Below are 19,979 nucleotides of genomic sequence, written 5' to 3'. Positions count from 1 at the left end.
GGGTGGGGGGGGATTGAAGCGGGGAGGGAGGGGAGAGGAGGAGGAGGAAACAGAACAGGAAATTTGGGAGGGAAAGGAGGTAGGGGGTGAGAGAGGGTGATGGGGAAAGAGATGTGGGGAAGGGGGAGAGAGGGGTGGGGGGGAGAGAGGGGAAAGTGGGGAGTGGGGAAGGGGGAGATGTGGAAGAGTGGGGAGGGAGGAGGAGAGGGAGTGATGGAAGAGGGACAGAGGGGTAGGAGGAAGGGGGAGGGTGGAGAGAGGGAAGGGGGTGGGGTAGAGAGGGAAGGGGGTGAGGAGAGGGAAACAGAAATTAAGTGCAGTAGTAGGCTATTCGGCCCTTCGAGCCTGCACCACCATTCAATATGATCATGGCTGATCATCCAACTCAGTATCCTGTACCTGCCTTCTCTCCATACCCCCTGATCCCTTTAGCCACAAGGGCCATATCTAACTCCCACTTAAATATAGCCAATGAACTGGCCTCAACTACCTCCTGTGGCAGAGAATTCCGGAGATTCACCACTCTCTGTGTGAAAAATGTTTTTCTCATCTCTGTCCTAAAGGATTTCCCCCTTATCTTTAAACTGTGACCCCTTGTTCTGGACTTCCCCAACATCTGGAACAATCTCCCTGCATCTAGCCTGTCCAACCCCTTAAGAATTTTGTAAGTTTCTATAAGATTCACCAAGGGACTGGGGCTGATCTGCCCTCAATCTTCTAAATTCTAGCGAGTACAAGCCGAGTCTATCGAGTCTTTCTTCATATGAAAGTCCTGACATCCCAGGAATCAGTCTGGTGAACCTTCTCTGTACTCCCTCTATGGCAAGAATGTCTTTGAGCATTGGACATTGTGACATCACACGATGGAACGTTCACCATGGGCTGGGGCTCCTGCAAAGGCATATGTAAATGATTCCATTCCGATTGGACACATGTGAACATTGGGCATTGTGACATCACACAATGGAACGTTCACCAAGGGCTGGGGCTGATTCTATGGGTGAGATGCCAGTTTTTTTTTTTGGGGGGGGGGGGGGGGGAAGAAGGATTTGATTAAAAACGTGTACTTAAAACACGACGAAATGTAATGAGGAGCGGATATTGGGGAAGGGGAATCAAAGGAAGAAAGGCAGTCGACAGCCGTCCATGGGGGGGGGGGGGGGGGGGGGGGGGAGAAGGATTTGATTAAAAATGTGTACATAAACACGACAAAATGTAATCAGGAGTTTCTATAAGATCCTCCCTCAATCTTCTAAAATCTAGCGAGTACAAGCCGAGTCTATCCAGTCTTTCTTCATATGAAAGTCCTGACATCTCAGGAATCAGTCTGGTGAACCTTCTCTGTACTCCCTCTATGGCAACAATGCCTTTGAGCATTGGACATTGTGACATCACACGATGGAACGTTCACCAAGTGCATGTGCTCCTGCAAAGGCATAAGTAAATGAATCCATTCCAATTGGACATATGTGAACATTGGGCATTGTGACATCACACAATGGAACGTTCACCATGGGCTGGGGCTCCTGCAAAGGCATATGTAAATGAATCCATTAAAAACGTGTACTTAAAACATGACGAAATGTAATGAGGAGTGGATACTTAGAAAGAAAAGTGAAATCTCTACCGAAATGGAAAAGATGTCGGCGATTCTACATCTGGTTTCGGAGTTGCAGGGAATCAAAGGAAGAAAGGCAGTCGACAGCCGTCCATGTAAATAGATCCATTCCGATTGGACATCTGCGAGCATTGGGCATCGTGATTGGACATCTGCGAGCATTGGGCATTGTGACATCACACGATGGAAACGAATCAAAAGGCAGAAAGGCAGCCGGGTGGCACGAGAGTTTTATATATTAATAGATAGATATAGATAGATTATATGTATATAGATTACAACGTATAATACATGAGGCTAAAACTGAAATTAATAATGTAGACCAAAATTGTTGCTTTCTTCTAAAATCTAATGTTCAATCGGTCCTTTATTGAACTAGATGAAGACGAGGAAGCTGAAGACGACTCTGGTTCAGACTCTGAGTTTGAAATGACAAAGAAGCCACGTTACAGGCATCGACTTTTGAGGCATAAACTCACAATGAGTGATGGTGAATCTGGAAATGAAAAAGAAGCGAAAGTCAAAGATGGAACAAAGGAAGGCACACGCAAGAGCAGAAGGAAAGGTATGTAGATGACTCACATTTTGTACAGATTAGAAACGTTGGTGGTCATTGTGTTGCTTTGGTTGGTGTCTTTGAAGGCATTATACTAATGCATTCAAGTACTGTCTCTGATTTGATTTTGGAATTGCACACACCAGATTCTACATGGGGATCTCCACATATTGTTGCTGGAGGTAATTTTTACTATCTCATTCAATTTTAATTTCAGTAAGTAGTAACGAAGAAACTACCGAACAGGAGAGTGACTCTGACTTCTCTGAATCTCAATCTAGTGAAGAGGAAAGTGAATTCTGATGATAAACAGAAACGTCCAAGGACAAGGTATATGACATTTTAAAAATAAAATGAACCTATTTGCACAAGCAAAAAATAATATTTGTTGATCCTTCAATGAATCGTACAGAAGCATCCTTTATTTTCCTTTGGGTAATTACGTCATAGTGTTTCAGCTATCATACAAGTTATATAATCTTAAATTTGATTCTTCGTTTTTTACTTTAGTCAAACTGTCATTAAACTAAGGCTGTTCATCCGCTACTTGATGGAATGCAAACCATGATTTGAATCATTGGGTTCACCACTGAGCTCATCCAAATGCAGATGGAGTCAACAAGGTTGCTTTGACTCATCTTGCCACGATATTGTATCTTTCTTCCATTAAACCTCCGACTGGCATGGTTAACTTACAGGACCTGTATAAATCTGTTCAACTAAGGCAATTTCCATTCCAGAACTGCCTCTGTTCACCAAGGCGCAATATGCCTATATTACTTGTACATGCACTTATTTAGTTCCAAGTCATCAACAACGTGTCCCCTGAATCATCTGAAAGAATGGGTCTTTTCCCAACCACTGGGAAAATCAAGTTCCTATGTCACCTTGCCCAGCTACTTTCCCTGACAAACAAAGTCCAAGACAAGATCTTGGAAAATGAAGATCACATTCTGTGTTTCAAAAGAATCATTTCGGCAAAAGCTGATATTATTGATAAAGATTGCCAAAATGTCCCTAGCTCTCTGAGGAAAAGAATTATTGATCAAGACCTCAAACCAATACAAACTTCATCATCTATCAGACAGTGGTTATTTCACCCTCTATTACTTGCCACAGCGCATGGACAGCTGACAACTTGAAGCAAAAGTCAGCTGGGGATAAATTACCCTGTCCCACACCAGCATACCCAAATTTCATCAAGCTGGCTCCAGTTGGTCGGCCCTATCATTGGTATAATCACATTAGTATCCAAAAGCAAGTACTCTACTCAAACCTCCCTCACAGTTTCCAGATTGTCATCGGGAAACAATTGGAGGATGTTCTCACATGGTCATTGGGGAAAAAATATTAAAAACTGACCAACCTGTAGGAAATTCTGGCCCATGACAGCTTAAGGGACGACATTTAGAACATTTGAGGTTTTTTTAACCTGACCTTTTATGTATGCTAACTGTGAAGAAAAACTTGTGCTTTACAATGTTGTACCTTTTTGAGCCAACTTCAGGTTGAATGTTTTACCTGTCTATCATCCTATTTTTAAATTTCTTTAACTCCTGCTGAACTACTGAATTCTTATTTAGGTTTGCCATGAGAAATGTTTGGAGTTTTTTTGTATAGGGAAAAAAAAGTAAGATTGTTAAAGCTGGAGCTTTGACCAAACTTAAATGCATTAATTTGCATTATTTTTCAGAGCATCTAAAAAAGAGGCAGAGGAAAGCCATCGCAGCTATTTGCAGAAAAAGAAAAGAAGGCGAATTAAAGTTCAGGAAAACTCATCAAGTGAAAAGGTGATTTTATGGATCCTATTTGTGAATCAAAAGAAATGAGTTGTGCTGGGCTGGTTGTCAGTGTCGCTGAATCATACCGCATGGAAACGGGCCTTGCGGATCCAAATCATCCATGCTGACCAAGATGCCCCATCCAAGCTGGTCTGATATCACATTCAAATTATCGATATGATGATTGACTGGGCTCAAACACTCATTCTTTCAGTACTCCAAGGGAAGACCCAGTTTGATCTAAAATAGCTATTACATGTGCTATATTACAATCACTTCAATCCTGTCAGTATATTACCCCAATCCAATGTGCTTTAATTGTGCACGCTACCTTTTTACATGGAATTTTAATTAAAACATCCAAATCCATCACAAGCACTGATTTTCTCGTCAATTCTACTAGCTTCATCCTAGTTCGTTGTTCGGTTTCCCTTTCATACATTCACATTGATTTTGCCAAATCCTGATGATATGTTCGAACTCTCATGTTATCGACTATTTTACCTTTTACTGATATTTGACTAACTGATCCCTATTTTATCTATCTTTTTTTAATGGTGTGTTTATATTGTCATCCGTGAATCTGCAGGAACTCATAGTGATACAGCGTGGATACTGGCACTTCAGCCCAATTTGCTTACTAGTCCCACCTGCCCACAACCCTCCAAACATGTCCTATCCATGTACCTGTCTAACTGTTTCTTAAATGTTTTAGTTCCTGCCTCAACTACCTCCTCTGGCAGCTTGTTCCATACTTCTACCGCTGCACCATCGAGAGCATCCAACTGTATCACAGTATGGTATGACAACTGCTCTGTCTCCGACCGGAAAGCACTGCACTAAGGGTGGTGAAAATTGCCCAACGCATCACCGGTTCCTCACTCCTCTCCATTGAGTCTGTCCAAAGCAAGCGTTGTCTGCAAAGGGCACTCAGCATCGCCAAGGACTGCTCTCACCCCAACCATGGACTGTTTACCCTCCGACCATCTGGGATCCGCTACAGGTCTTTCCGTTGCCGGACCAGCAGGTCCAGGAACAGCTTCTTCCCTGCGGCTGTCACACTACTCAACAATGTACCTCGGTGACTGCCAATCACCCCCCCCCCCCTCGGACACTCCTCCCACAGGAAAAAGACTATGACTGTATGCATGTAAATAGATTTATTTGTTGAAATCATATTCTATGTCGCTCTTCCAGGGAGATGCTAACTGCATTTCGTTGTCTCTGTACTGTAAACTGACAATGACAATTAAAGTTGAATCTTGAATCTGAATCAACCGCCCTTTGTGTGAAAAAGTTAAGGGCCTGTCCCACTTGGAGATTTTTTTTCGGCGACTGCCGGTGTCATTGACTGACGTATCAAGTCGCCGAAAGATTTTGAACATTTCAAAATCCAGTGGCGACAAAAATAATGTTGCGACACCTGAGGAGACACCGCACGTCAATACGTAGGAATGTTACAAAATTTTGAGATTTAAAAAATCAAGCCTGTAATTTTTCCCATCAGATAAAGCACAAAAAGAACTTTAATTTGATACTTAATTCACTTTCATATCTTCAGTATTAAAAAATGTATGGCCATTTTCATACTCGGAAATTAGCATCTTGTTCACTATTGCTTTTCCATTGACTTAACACAAAAGCTGCGATCGAGGATAGTCAAAAGCCCATAACTTTCTTAAAAATTAAGAGAACTGGATGAAAATTTCAGTTATTAGAGATTGAAGCATTCTGAAACAAATATGAAACATCTTACTTGAATGACCTGATATTAAAGCTTATAATTACTTAGTTACCTAATTGTAGCTAATTACAAAATTGACCGTTGTGACGGAAATAGTAATAAACACCCAGACTGCCTTGAAAATTCAAAAATGTGATATTCTCAAAATCAGAACTTTAATATTATTGTATTATACGCTGTAAGTTCGTAACAGATAGGTAAATAAATTACAATTTTTAGCAATAGACCAAGTCTTTATGGAGAGATCTGTTGCTAGCTGGTACATTGGCATATCATAATCAGTAGTATCATCATACTCCTCAGATTGTAACCAATAAGCAATTCTGTTCACCTTGTTTTTCCTCAACTTTGACATTGTAAACTACAGGTTTTTGCTCTTCAAACGGCACATGACATACCTTTCTTCCCACTACTTTCCCATTAAGAATGTCATGTAGATCATCACATTTGTAGTAGTCCAAATTCGGATAATCTCTGCGAATGCTGTCTAAATCAGTCTCTTGCTGGGCATTTGGATTGACAATTTTGCATTTCTTCTTCGGAGACATCGGTTTAAAATGTAAATTTAAAAAAAAACACTGAACAGCATTAACAGAAACAAGTTATTATTTGCAGTTTTAGAAAAAAAGGTAGAAATTATAACGTTATACGCTAAAACAATTAGTAAATACCCAACAAAAAATTCATATTCATCAGTTTCATCAAAATTAAATTCATCTAATCAATTAAATTCATCTAAATTCAATTACTAGATCTAAACATCTATCCTTTTCTTAAGTAAAGGCCAACTTTTTTTAATAGCCTAAGTATCCAAACAACAAATAGCCAACTGATCCCATTCACACGCGTTCACAATATAACATGATTTATAAATCTCACTTTGTTGTGAATTTATATGCCAAATTGAACGAATTTAATGTTTAATTCCCATAAATTAATCCAGAAACATCCGCTCTCAAGATAATCAAAATCATTATTTTTTGCACAATAATAGACAATAGGTGCAGAAGTGGGCCATTCGGCCCTTCAAGCCAGCACCGCCATTCAATGTGATCATAGCTGATTATCCCCAATCAGTACCTCGTTCCTGCCTTGTCCCCATATCCCCTGTCTCCGCTATTTTTAAGTCCTAGCTAGCTCTCTTGAAAACATCCAGAGAACCTGCCTCCACTGTCCTCTGAGGCAGAGAATTCCACAGACACACCACTCTCTGTGAGAAAAAATGTTTCCTCGTCTCTGTTCTAAATGGCTTACTCCTTACTCTTATAAACTGTGGCCCTTGGTTCTGGTCTCCCCCAACATCGGGAACAATAGGCAATAGGTGCATTCGGCCCTTCGAGCCAGCACTGCCATTCAATGTGATCATAGCTGATCATCCCCAATCAGTACCCCGTTCCTGCCTTCTCCCCATATCCCCTGACTGCTATTTTTAAGAGCCCTATCTAGCTCTCTCTTGAAAGCATCCAAAGAACCTGTCTCCACCGCCCTCTGAGGCAGAGAATTCCACAGACTCACCACTCTCTGTGAAAAAGTGTTTCCTCGTCTCCGTTCTAAATGGCTTACTCCTTATTCTTAAACTGTGGCCCCTGATTCTGGTCTCCCCCAACATCGGGAACACGTTTCCTGCCTCTAGTGTTTCCAATACATCTGACTAAAATTGTACTGTGGATATTTAGTGTGATAATATTGATCATGGATAGACCACAACACAAAATATAGATGATTTAGATGCTCTTATGACATGATCATGATTGTCCAAAAAAAAAGAATTTGTTTATCTTGAGAGTGGATGTTTCTGGAATGTGATCGATTGGAATGATGCCGTTGCCATAGATTTTAAGCCCATATCGGCAGGCAAGAAGACACAGCCTAAATAACATTTTCGCATCATAAGATTAAAATAAAGTCACACCAAAAAGCAAAGTAATATGTTAAATAAACGACATACCTTTTGATTTGTCCTGATATTGCGATCCGTGATGTTGAAGGCGTTGAAGGCTTTTTTTAGTCGCGTTTAAGTTTAATCCAGTGACGCAATGGTACAGCAATTTTTTTATTTTTATACCCGCAAGCGTAAGCGCGAACGATTTCGTCATCAGCTAGCAGTCCGAGGAAATCGCTCTCTGACTACCAATACAAACCTGCATTTTAATATCCCCCCCCCCCAAAGCCTCCAGAATCGCACGCACCGGCAGTGGCAGATTTGTGTCTGCATGATGATCGGTTTTGTAACAATGCTACAATATGTCATCAGCGCCGCATCACGCCGCAACAATTTCGGTGACCTGATACGTCAGTCAATGTTGCTGACAGTCGCCAGAAAATCGCCAAGTGGGACAGGTCCTTTACACCTCAGATTCCTATTACATTTTTTCAGCTTAAACCTATGCCCTCTGGTCCTCAACGTCATAATCTATAACCTGCTTCATAATCTATAGAATTTTGGATGCCTGTAAATGCATTCACCATTTGTATGATTAAATATTTTGTATTCTGTGATGCAGATTATCAAGGCCAAGGGGAATTATCAACTCCCAGTCCCATTAATCTCTCCAGTGCATCTTTTTACATTAAAACCTGTGGATATATTAGTTCCTTTCTTAATTCTAGCTTCCAAATTTTTGGGAAGATATTTGTATTCCTTTCCAAAATCGGAACTGTTGATGTTTAATTATCCTTTCTTTGTTCATCATTATAAATTCTTTAGTTTCTGACTTGAATAATTATTTTTCTTTCTGATTTTATTAGAAGTGTTTACAATCTAATTTTATGTATGTTGCAATTTTACTGCCATACTCCATTTTAGGGTGTCTTAATCTCTTAGTCTTGTTGAATTATGAACTGCCTCCAACCCTCAGGCTTACTCTTTTTCTGGCAACTTTATATCTGGCAATTTCAGATCTTCTTTTGACCTAATACAGCCCTCTACCACTATTGTTAGCCAGTTCCCATCAATCTACCACAGATACATTCAATTGTTACTCCAGCACCTTGTGCTCCAGAGACGCTGCCTGACCCATTGAGTTACTCCAGCACTTTGTGCCTTTTTCAGTCGTTTCCTTTGTCACATTCAAGACTCTTGTTTCAGATTAAACTATTTCACTTCAACATTTAATACAATTTGTATCATGTTCTATTCACTCTTCCCAAGGGACCCTGCGCAACCAAGTTATTGATTATCCCCTTCTCTTTTTTGCAGTACCCATTCTTGGATAACCTTTTTACTCCAGTTGGTTTATTAAAATGCTGGTCCAAAAAAATCCTCAATTCTGTCTCGGAGCTCATCGACTATTGTCCTATTGCTAAATTGATTTGGCCAGTCGATATCACGATCAGAATCACTCATGATAACTGTAAGAACAGTGTTGTATGTATTTTCTCTCCTGCTGGATGACACCCCATACATTCTAGAGTCTTATGACAACTTCCCCCGACATCTTCAACTTTTGCTGCATCCTTGCTTCATATCCTTTCTCATTATTATTCTTATCCTTTTACTAACAATGGTGGCCTATCTCCTTTTCTTCTCTGCCTGTCTTTCTAAATTTGAAATAGACTAGATATTCTGCTCTGTTCCTTGGCCACACTGCAACCATGAGTCCATAATGACTATTATAATATATCCATTTACATATATTTATGTTGTTCCCCTCGTGTTATTTCCCACATTCACCAAAATCTCGAGTTCAGTACTCAACAGAGGTATTGCTGGATTATATTTGCAAAAGCCTCCTCTAACTCTGGACATTTGCTCACTTCTAAATATGACTGCTCCACTATTTCCTAGATTTACCTTACTCTCTAATTCTCTCCCTAACCCACCCCCCTCTTATTTTTCAAAATACTCCTTGGATTTTATGTTTTTTATCAAGGTATTTAGTCATATGGGGTCAATTTTTGTTTTGCTTGAATCATTTTTAGATTTTATTTTCTGTTAAAGAATGTTTTAATGTTGTAATAAGACTCGATTCACCAAGGTGAACAATATTAATAAGGAGAGCAAGCCAAAATCTCCTAATATCTAGTAACGGTGTTTATGTTCAAATTGTGTGTGTATGTGTTTCTGTGTGCGATAAATGTAAGAATTGGAATGTAAATCAAACCAAACATTTTTCTTCTGCAGAGCAACTCAGAGAGTGGAAGTAATAGTGATAGTGATAAGAGCGATGATGATTTAGCATCTCCTGGAAAAGGTCGGAAGAAGATAAGGAAGATTTTGAAAGATGGCAATTTGCGAACAGAAACTCTAAATGCCTTAAAAGTCGAGGAAGATAGAAGAAAACGAATTGCTGACAGAGAAAAGGAGAGGGAAAAGTTGAGAGAGGTATTGCATGATTGATTGCGTGTTTAGATGTAACCCATTGGATTCTCATACAATTGAGATAAACTGAAACCTGCCAATTAAGATGTTTGTACCTCATCTATTTTCAGACTGTGTTTGTAATGTATTTCAAAACTTAATTTTGAGTTTAAGTGTTCTTATGCATTCTACAGTTGCATTTTCTATTTGACGATAGCAAGCAAACCTAGACTGGATGCAAGTACAGATCTTTTTGCCCATATTGGATATGTCATCATACATTTAAATTACCCATGTATCTAACCTGAAAATGATTGCCTTCTCATTTTTTCCTGTTCCTGGTGCTGATCAGTGATAACTTTATAAGATTAGGTCTTTGAATTCTTGCTTCCATGCATCCAGGGATTTGCCATGAAGGGAAGCATACGAATTGTGGCAATTTGTGGTTTGTATAGTGCAAGGTGCATTTTTTTTAGAAAGATTAAATGGATGGCTAGCCGTAAATGTTTATACATTACCATACCTGCCAACTAGTCCGATTTTTAAGTTAATATGTGAAAATCGGAAGTATGAAATGGTGAGGGGGGAAAAAAAAGTATTTTCCGTATTTAGTATGGAAATGCGCTAAGAATACGGATGTACAATTTTGCATTGTTAAATACGGATTTTTAACAATTCCGTATTTAACAATGCAAAATCGACCATAGATAATCGTAACAACGAGTCTCTCTCTCTCCCTCTCTCACCCTCTCGCCTCGGCATTCCCGGAATCATTTGCTGTTTTGTGCGGACGGCTGCATCTGCGGTTCCTTCCTGTTGGGGGTATTGCCCTTGCGCGGGGCAGCTTCTGGTCCGTTCCCTCCGCGGGTGCCGCCTGGCCCACTGAGTTCCTCCAGCACTCTGTTTTTTGTTTGGCTCTGGAGTTGAAGGTGGACACGGGGTGGGGTGGCTCAGCAGGATGGGCGGCGGCTCTGGGGAGAGGGAGTGGGTGGTGTTTCGGGTCGAGACCCTTCTTCAGACAATCACAAGGGGGCTGAGGGGGCGGGGATGGAGAGGTTCCAGCCTCTTGGCCCCAAGCACCGTGATGGATCAATGCTTGCGGGGATGGTCATCCAGGTCTTGAAATTTGGGGTGCTGGTAGATTTGGTCTGCTGTAATTTTTGGAGGTACAGTGTGACTTATTTGTGTCCTTGCATTTTATGGGCAGTGGGATCTTGGGTCAATTTTGCCGGTATGGTGCTTTTTCCATTGGCGAGTGGGATGTTGGTGGGTCAGTGGGTCGGGCCGATCTTGGTTGTTCCCGACGTTAGTGTTGCTGTCTTCCAGCACCAGAGACCAGGGTTCGATCCTGACTAGGTTTGCAGTTGCTGGAGGAACTCAGTGGGCTAGGCGGCATCTGTAGAGGGAATGGATTAGGAGTTGTTTCGGGACAGGGTTCTTCTTCGATATGAAGGATCTGAAGATCTGGCATGACCTTCCGATTTACATTGGAATTACGATTTTTTTTTGTTTCCCTATTTCTCCATTTTTTGTTGCCCGATTATTTGGCGGGCAATCAACCTCTGTCTCTAAGGGGTTGCGTCCAATCACCGACCAGCTTCTCTTAAAATTCCTGTCCAATCAGCCACTGTCTCCAAGGGCAATGTGTCCAATCACATGATGCGCTGGTCACTCGGCGGCCAATCAGACGCAGTCTCCGAGGGTAATTGCGGCCAATCACCAACCAGCTTCCTTTACTGAAGCAGAAGATGGCTGCAGCCAAAATCACCTTTTCTCTGCTGTTTACACACAGTGCTCGGCAAAGAGACATTTCAGGTAACATTCTTTGCAAACCTTTATTGAAGCTGTATGAAGTCATTTATTTCATGAAATATTTTCTTTTGGGGGTTATTTTACTGGATGTCTGTTAGAAAAATTCTAAGCTTCTGTTATGTAAACTACCAGCAGAACGCTTGGGAATTACTAACCGACCTCCTGGACCCCCCCGCCAATACTTCCTACTTGTTTTCTTGAGGTGAATATCACGCCTATAGCAGTTTCGGGCCAGGGTTCTTCTTCTTCAATAGGAAGGAACTGCAGATGCAGTTGTCTTTGCAAATCGCCAAATGATTCCAGGAACGCCGAGGTGAGAGAGGGAGTGGGATGAGAGGGAGACAGAGAGATGCGGAGTGGGATAGAGAGAGAGAGAGATTGCAGCCTTTTCTGGACAAATGCAAGAAAGCAGTTATGACATATAATACACAATAAACTGTATTACAAATACACAATAAACAAGTTATGCATTCTTGCACTCTTACGTATGACCGAAAATTTCAGCAAAATGACGCCGCGTAGAAATGCTGATTTCCTCAGCAAAATACTGATTTGCAGGTTTTAGAATATTGAAATGCTCTGACAAAACTTGGCAGCTCCGAATATATTGCGATATCGGCACACTACTAAAAAAAAAACCCTTAAACTCCAGGCGCTAAGGTGGGCCCCTGGACCCCACCCTGGTGCTTGCAACCCGCGCACTCCAAGTAACATTTTCAAATGTTGGCAGGTATGCATTACCTATTTTAGAAATATTAAGGTAATTGTCCTATGGGCTATAAATAAAATAGTGTATTTAATCCAGGAAATCCTTTGTCAAGTTCTGTCTTTTTTTTGTATTCTTGATGAAAAGGTGGTGCATATTTATTTTGTTTCTGGTTATTTTGTAGTTCATGTCAAAACATAGTCAAAGGAGCAGATGATACTTGAAATTGTTAACTTTTTAAGAGCAAGGTTAATATTAGCTGCAAATTTGAATATTATTGCAGGAATTGTGCCTTGGTAATGTTTAGGGATTAGTTAATGATTTGTGGGCATTGCTGTCAAGATTATCCTTTATTCTCCATCACTAATTGTCATTGAGAGGAAACTCCATCCCTAATTGTCATTGAGAGGAAACACTAGAGTCCATAGAGTACGGATACTTCCACAAGAGAGAGATTCCATGATTTTGGAAGAAAAAGTATTACAGGATGCTATTTGACTTGAAGAATGAATTGGAGGTGATATTCCCATTATAACTTTTGCCCTTGGGTTTAGTTTAGAGATACAGCGCAGAAGCAGGCCCTTCAGCCCATCGCACCGACCAGTGATACCTGCACACTAATGCTATCTTACACACACTAGGGACATAGTCTGTTCGATTTGGCAGTAACACTCCTTCCTCAATACCGTCAGTAGGGGAGCATCTTGGAGCTGCTACATTCAAAGGCGACACTACAAACTCCAAATAAGCACCGAACTACATAGACTTGTTCTCTCTGGGACATATGACAGAGCACTCTTGATTCTTTAATGCCAGATTCACTCAAATGCTACTTTGAAGTAAAGTGAATTTTTTCAAGAAATTTACTTTAGTTTGCACTAGGAAATCTGAAACCAAATAGTAGTGGTAGCAGTAGTAGTAGTAGTAGCAAAGTGCAACTGGGATTTTTGTGAGCAGGCTGTGGTGAGAAAATTGTATTTATGTGGTTGTCCACTTTCCTACAGATTGAAAGTGTGCGATCAGGGTGATAATTTGATTTGTTCTGTTTTGTATAGGCAGGATATAACCAGGTTTTCCTCTCTATGGGGTGAGTGGATGTTGTGACTGTGCTGGTATAATTTGGCCAGTTACAACCACAAAGTAGGTAGATCAATTATGTATATTTATGGTTAAGAAAGAACTGCAGATGCTGATAAAATCGAAAGTAGACACAAAATGCTGGAGTGACTCAGCTGGTGAGGCAGCATCTATGGAGGGAAGGAATTGGCGACGTTTCGGGTCTGATGTCAGGGGAGGGGGCGGGGCAAGGAAAGAATGTAGGTGGAGACAGGGTAGGGTAGGGGAGGGGGTGGAGATAGTCTACCTATGTATATTTATGGGTTATCTTTATTATCCAGGAATCTTGATTTCCATGTTCACTAGTTAGGCAATATTAACTTCATTGGTGCAACCGTGCTATTAAATATAACTACAGCAAATTCCTTGTTCAATAGCTTTTACTCTGACACTGACACATTCAATTGTTGAAAATTACAAAATTAATTTTCAAGGTGCATTGTGTAAAAATGAAAAATATTCTCTGAATTTCAAAATTCACAGCAGATGGAAGTATTGGAAGGTTTATCACCTGCACATTGTTCAATAACCACTAAACTGGTCCTTGAGGAAGATAAAGAGACAAAGGAATGTCTCGTCCAAGTCCATCGAAATTTGGTACGAAAATTGAAACCCCATCAAGTAGATGGTAAGTAAATTTATTTGTACATAATCGTTACTTGGAAATTTGTTTTATATGAAATTCGAAGATCAGACATTGTCAAGCTGATTTTTATTGGTTTATTATTGTCACACGCAGTGATAACAGTGAAGAGCTTTTGTTTGTGTGCTATCCAATTAAATTAGCTAATAGTGTTCATTTATGCAATCAAGCCATCCCCAAGTACAACAGGTAGAGCAACGAGAAAAAAAATCACAGTTTAGAATATCGTTTTCGGCATTGTGGCACTACAGTGCCAGATAAAAATTTCAGTGTTTGCATTAAGATAGATTGGTATATCGGGGGTGCACCTTAGTTTATGGGAGAGCCATTCTGAAATCTGATGAGAGGGAAAGCTGTTCCGGTGAGTGGGTTATTTAAAGCTTTTATATCTCATGCCCAACAGGAACTGGTAAATAAATTTAATGTTTTGGTGTATAAAAGTGGAGTGATTCAGAGCTTCCGTGGATTTTGAAGAAACAACAGCAAAGAGAAGCAGGAAAAAGCCCTGATTGGCTCTAGCCTGTGTGGGACGAGAGTTAGAAGTGAGTCAGAGGGGGGAAACAGTTTAAGTGAGGAATTTGGTTTGTAAATTGGTAAATTAGGCAATTTATCAGTCAATAAAAGCAAGACGGCTCTTAAGGAGCGGCAGTGAGGGAGTGGCCTTGTGAGTAAAGTGTGAGTCTTTGCCTCGAGAGCCTTCGACGAGGAGAGGAGGCTGCGCATAAAGCTCGAGAGGACGGAATGCGATGAGACAGTGTGAGGCTTGCAGAATGTGGGAGCCCAGGGACACGGATGGAGCCTCTCGCTGCTACAACTGTGGCAAGTGCGGGTTTAAACTAAATAGTGGGGGGGAGGGATTGACAAATTGGGAGTATAAAGATGGAGTTGAAGGGGAAGTGGCTACAGGATAAATTACAAAATATTCTTGAATTAATGGGAAGGAAAGCTCGAGAAGGGACAACAGAGTAAGGTCAGGGCCAATTGCGAGGGGGGACGTGAATACGGAGGTCAAAGTGCTGTATATGAATGCATGAAGTATAAGGAATAAAGTGGACGAGCTTGAAGTTCAGTTACAAACTGGCAAGTATGATGTGGGAATTACTGAGACATGGCTGCAAGAGGGCCAGGGCTGGGAACTGAATATTCAAGGGTATACCTCCTATCGAAAAGACAGGCAGGTGGCCACAGGGGGTGGGGTTGCTCTGTTGGTGAAAAATGAAATTCAGTCCCTTGCAAGGGGTGACATTGAAACAGGAGATGTGCAGTCAGTATGGATAGAACTAAGGAATTGTACGGATAAAATACCCTAATGGGATTAATCTACAGGTCCCCAAACAGCAGCCTGGACATAGGGCTCAAGTTGAAACAGGTTAAAATTGGCATGTAGCAAAAGTAATGCTGTCGTTGTTATGGGAGATTTCAACATGTAGGTAAAATCAGGTTGATACTGGACCCCAAGAAAGGGACTTTGCAGTACCTTTGTGATGGTTTCTTGGAGCAGCTTGTAGTGGAGCCTACCAGGGAGAAGGCAATTCTGGATTTAGTGTTATGTAATGAACCGGATTTGATAAAGGACCTCGAGCCATTAGGAGGTAGTGGCCATAACATAGTCAGGTTTAATCTACAATTGGAGAGGGAGAAGGGTAGATCAGAGGTGTCAGTGTTACAGTTGAATAAAGAGTACTATGAGAGAGGAGCTGGCCAAAGTTGACTGAAAAGATACACTAGCAGGGATGACAGTGGAACAAAAATGGCAGGTATTTCTAGGAATAATACAGAAGGTGCGGAATCAGCTCATTCCTAAGAGGAAGAAAGATTCCAAGGGGAGTAAGGGACGACCAATGGATGACAAGGGACGTCGGGGACAGTATAAAAATTAAAGCAAAGAAGTACAACGTAGCAAAGATGAGCGGGAAGCAAGAGGATTGGGTAATGTTTAAAGAAAAACAGAAGATAACCAAAAAGACAATACGGGGAGAAAAGATGGGGTATGAAGGTAAGCTAGCCAAGAGTATAAAGCAGGATAGTAAAAGCTTCTTTAGGTATGTGAAGAGGAAAAAATTAGTTAAGACCAAAGTTGGACCCTTGAAGACCAAAAAAGGTGAATTTATTATGGGGAACAATGAAATGGCAGATGAGTTGAACAGATACTTTGGATCTGTCTTCACTAAGGAGAACACAAACAACCTTCCTGATACAGTAGTGGCCAGAGGATCTGGGGTGACTGAGGAACTGAAGGAAATCCACATTAGGCAGGAAATGGTGTTTGAATAGACTGATGGGACTGAAGGCTGATAAATCACCAGGGCCTGATGCTCTGCATCCCAGGGTACTTAAGGAAGTGACTAGAAATCGTGGATGCATTGGTGATAATTTTCCAATGTTCTATAGACTCGGGATCAGTTCTTGTGGATTGGAGGGTAGCTAATGTTATCCCACTTTTTAAGAAAGGTGGGAGAGAGAGAACGAGGAATTATAAACCAGTTAGCCTGACATCGGTGGGGAAGATGCTGGAGTCAATTATAAAAGATGAAATAGCCGAACATTTGAATAGCAGTAACAGGATCGGTCCAAGTCAGCATGGATATACGAATGGGAAATCATGGAATTTCTGGAATTCTGGAATTTTTTGAAGATGTAACTAGGAAAATGGACAAGGGGGAGCCAGTGCATGTAGTGTACCTGGACTTTCAGAAAGCATTTGAAAAGGTCCCACATAGGAGATTAGTGGGCAAAATTAGGGCATATGGTATTGGGGATAGAGTGCTGACATGGATAGAGAAGTGGTTGGCAGTCAGGAAATAAAGAGTAAGGATTAACGGGTCCCTTTCAGAATGGCAGACAGTGACTAGTGGGGTACTGCAAGACTCGGTGCTGGGACCACAGCTATTTATAATATGCATCAATGATTTGGATGAAGAGATTCAAAGTAACATTAGCAAATTTGCAGATGACACAAAGCTGGGTGGCAGTGTGAACTGTGAGGAGGATGCTATGGAAATGCAGGATGACTTGGACAGGTTGGGGGAGTGGGCAGATGCATGGCAGATGAAGTTTAATGCGGATATTTGTGATGTTATCCAATTTGGTAGCAAAAACAGGAAGGTAGATTACTATCTAAATGACATCAAGTTGGGAAAAGGGGAAGTACAACGGGATCTGGGGGTCCTTGTTCATCAGTCTATGAAAGTAAGCATGCAGGTACAGCAGGCAGTGAAGAAAGCGAATGGCATGTTGGCCTTTATACAAAGAGGAATCGAATATAGGAGCAAACAGGTCCTTCTGCAGTTGTACAGAGCCCCAGTGAGACCACACCTGGAGTATTGAGTGCAGTTTTGGACCCCTAATTTGAGGAAGGACATTCTTGCTATTGAGAGAGTGCAGCGTAGGTTTACAAGGTTAATTCCCAGGATGGCGGGACTGTCATATGCTGAAAGAATGGAGCAGCTGGGCTTGTACACTCTGGAGTTTAGAAGGATGAGAGGGGAACGTATTGAAACATATAAGATTGTTAAGGGCTTGGACACGCTAGAGGCAGGAAACATGTTCCCGATGTTGGGGGAGTCCAGAACCAGGGGCCACAGTTTAAGAATAAGAGTAAGCCATTTAGAACGGAGACGAGGAAAAAACATTTCTCACAGAGAATGGTGAGTCTATGGAATTCTCTGCTTCAGAGGGCGGTGGGGGCCAGTTCTCTGGATGCTTTCAAGAGAGAACTAGATAGGGCTCTTAAAATAGCGGAGTCAGGGGATATGGGGAGAAGGCAGGAACGGGGTACTGATTGGGCATGATCAGCCATGATCACCTTGTAGGGCCGAATGGCCTACTCCTGCAACTATTGTCTATTGATTAAATTCTGATGTGTATATTTCCTATATGTTAATTATGTTTGTACGTATGTCCAATACTTAATCTTGAGAATGTCATGGAATCTTCTGAATGGAAGAAGCAGCTGTGGTGTAGTTTCCTATAATAGTTGTGCTTGTTGGGAGTAGTGAGCGCTCAGATCCAGATGTTGCATACGTATGACTTGCAACAGTCGGTGCTTGCTTAACAGTGACAAACTTGATGCAGGAAAATGTGTAATTGTCATGGGAGAAGGCCACCTATTTAAAATAAAATAAAAAGGGTCTGAAGAAGGGTTTCAGCCCGAAACGTTGCCTATTTCCTTCGCTCCATAGATGCTGCTGCACCCGCTGAGTTTCTCCAGCATTTTTGTGTACCACCTTTTGAACTGCTTGGTAGAGTTTCAATATGCTTCATTCGTACCATTCATAACAAGCGGAATGAGTTTAAACTTAGAGCCTGTTCCAAAGCACTTGTGATTTGATATAATTGACTCTTGCAACTGAGTGCCTTGGGTTGTCCAGTATTGCTCTCGACATCTCTTTGAAAAGCATTATAATTCTGAGTAAGGATCCTTCCAATTTTATGGCTGCAGTGGGGATGTGACTAACTGCATGATATTTTCTAAAATGCTATATTGACATGATATTGAAAGTTCGGAAGGCCCTTCAGTAGTATAGCATATATGGTTAAAGAAGATATTTGGGCAAACTGGGCAACAGAATATCACCATCAAATAAAAGAAAAGAAAATTCCAAAATGTTTTATGTACAGTGCATTCAGAAGTATTCGGGTCCCTTCACCTTTTCCACATTTTGTTTCGTTACAGCCTTATTCTAAAATGGATTAAATTCCTTTTTGTTTTTATCATCAATCTATGCACAATACCCCATAATAAAAAAGCGAAAACGTGTTTAGAAATTTTTGCAAAGAAATTAAAAAGAAATAACTGAAATATCACATTTACATAAGTATTCGGACCCTTTACTTAGTCCTTTGTTGAGGTACCTTTGGCAGGGTTCGATCAGGTCCAGGTCCGGGATCTGACTGGGCCACTCAAGGACATTCACAGACTTATCACAAAGCCACTCCTGCGTTGTCTTGGCTGTGTGCTTAGGGTCATTGACCTGTTGGAATGTGAACCTCCGCCCCAGCCTGAGGTGCAGAAAGCTCTAGAGCAGGTTTTCATCAAGAATATCTCTGTACTTTGCTCCGTTCATCTTTCCCTCCATCCTGACTAGTCTCCCAGTTCCTGCCACTGAAAAACATCCCCACAGCATGATGCTGCCACCACCATGCTTCGCCGTAGGTATGGTATGGGCCAGGTGATGAGCGGTGCCTGGTTTCCTCCAGATATGACGCTTGGCATTCTGGCCAAAGAGTTCAATCTTGGTTTCATCAGACCAGAGAATCTTGTTTCTCCTGGTCTGAGAGTCCTTTGGATGCCTTTTGGCAAACTCCAAGCGGGCTGTCATGTGCCTTTTACTGAGTAGTCGCTTCCGTCTGGCCACTCTACCATAACGGCCTGATTATTGGAGTGCTGCAGATATAGTTGTCCTTCTGGAAGGTTTCCCAATTCCACAGAGGAACTCCGGAGCTCTCAGATTGACCATCGGGTTCTTGGTCACCTCCCTGACCAAGGCCCTTCTCCCCCGATTGCTCAGTTTGGCTGGAAGACCAGCTCTATGAAGAGTCCTGGTGGTTCCCCAGTTCTTCCATTTAAGAATGACGGAGGCCACTGTGCTCTTTGGGACCTGCAATGCTGCAGAAATTGTTTTATACCCTTCCCTAGACCTATGTCTCAACATAATCTTGTCTTGGACATCTATGGACAATTCCTTCGTCTTCATGGCTTGG

The 19,979-nt window shown here is 41.5% G+C and overlaps 1 protein-coding gene across 1 annotated transcript in view; it reads left to right on the top strand.

The window, feature by feature from the left end:
- The window catches only part of atrx (ATRX chromatin remodeler), a 225,058-nt gene that overhangs the window by 104,157 nt on the left and 100,922 nt on the right, over positions 1–19,979 (top strand). The window contains 6 exon segments of the mRNA XM_055644141.1: positions 1,998–2,183; positions 2,392–2,471; positions 2,473–2,504; positions 3,868–3,964; positions 9,823–10,023; positions 14,117–14,261. Of these exon segments, the coding sequence (XP_055500116.1) occupies positions 1,998–2,183; positions 2,392–2,471; positions 2,473–2,504; positions 3,868–3,964; positions 9,823–10,023; positions 14,117–14,261 (741 nt within the window).

The sequence above is a fragment of the Leucoraja erinacea genome, chromosome 12 (assembly GCF_028641065.1).
Source record: "Leucoraja erinacea ecotype New England chromosome 12, Leri_hhj_1, whole genome shotgun sequence".
In the NCBI taxonomy this organism is placed as follows: Eukaryota; Metazoa; Chordata; class Chondrichthyes; order Rajiformes; family Rajidae; genus Leucoraja; species Leucoraja erinaceus.
This window is presented reverse-complemented; position numbering and strand designations above follow the sequence as displayed.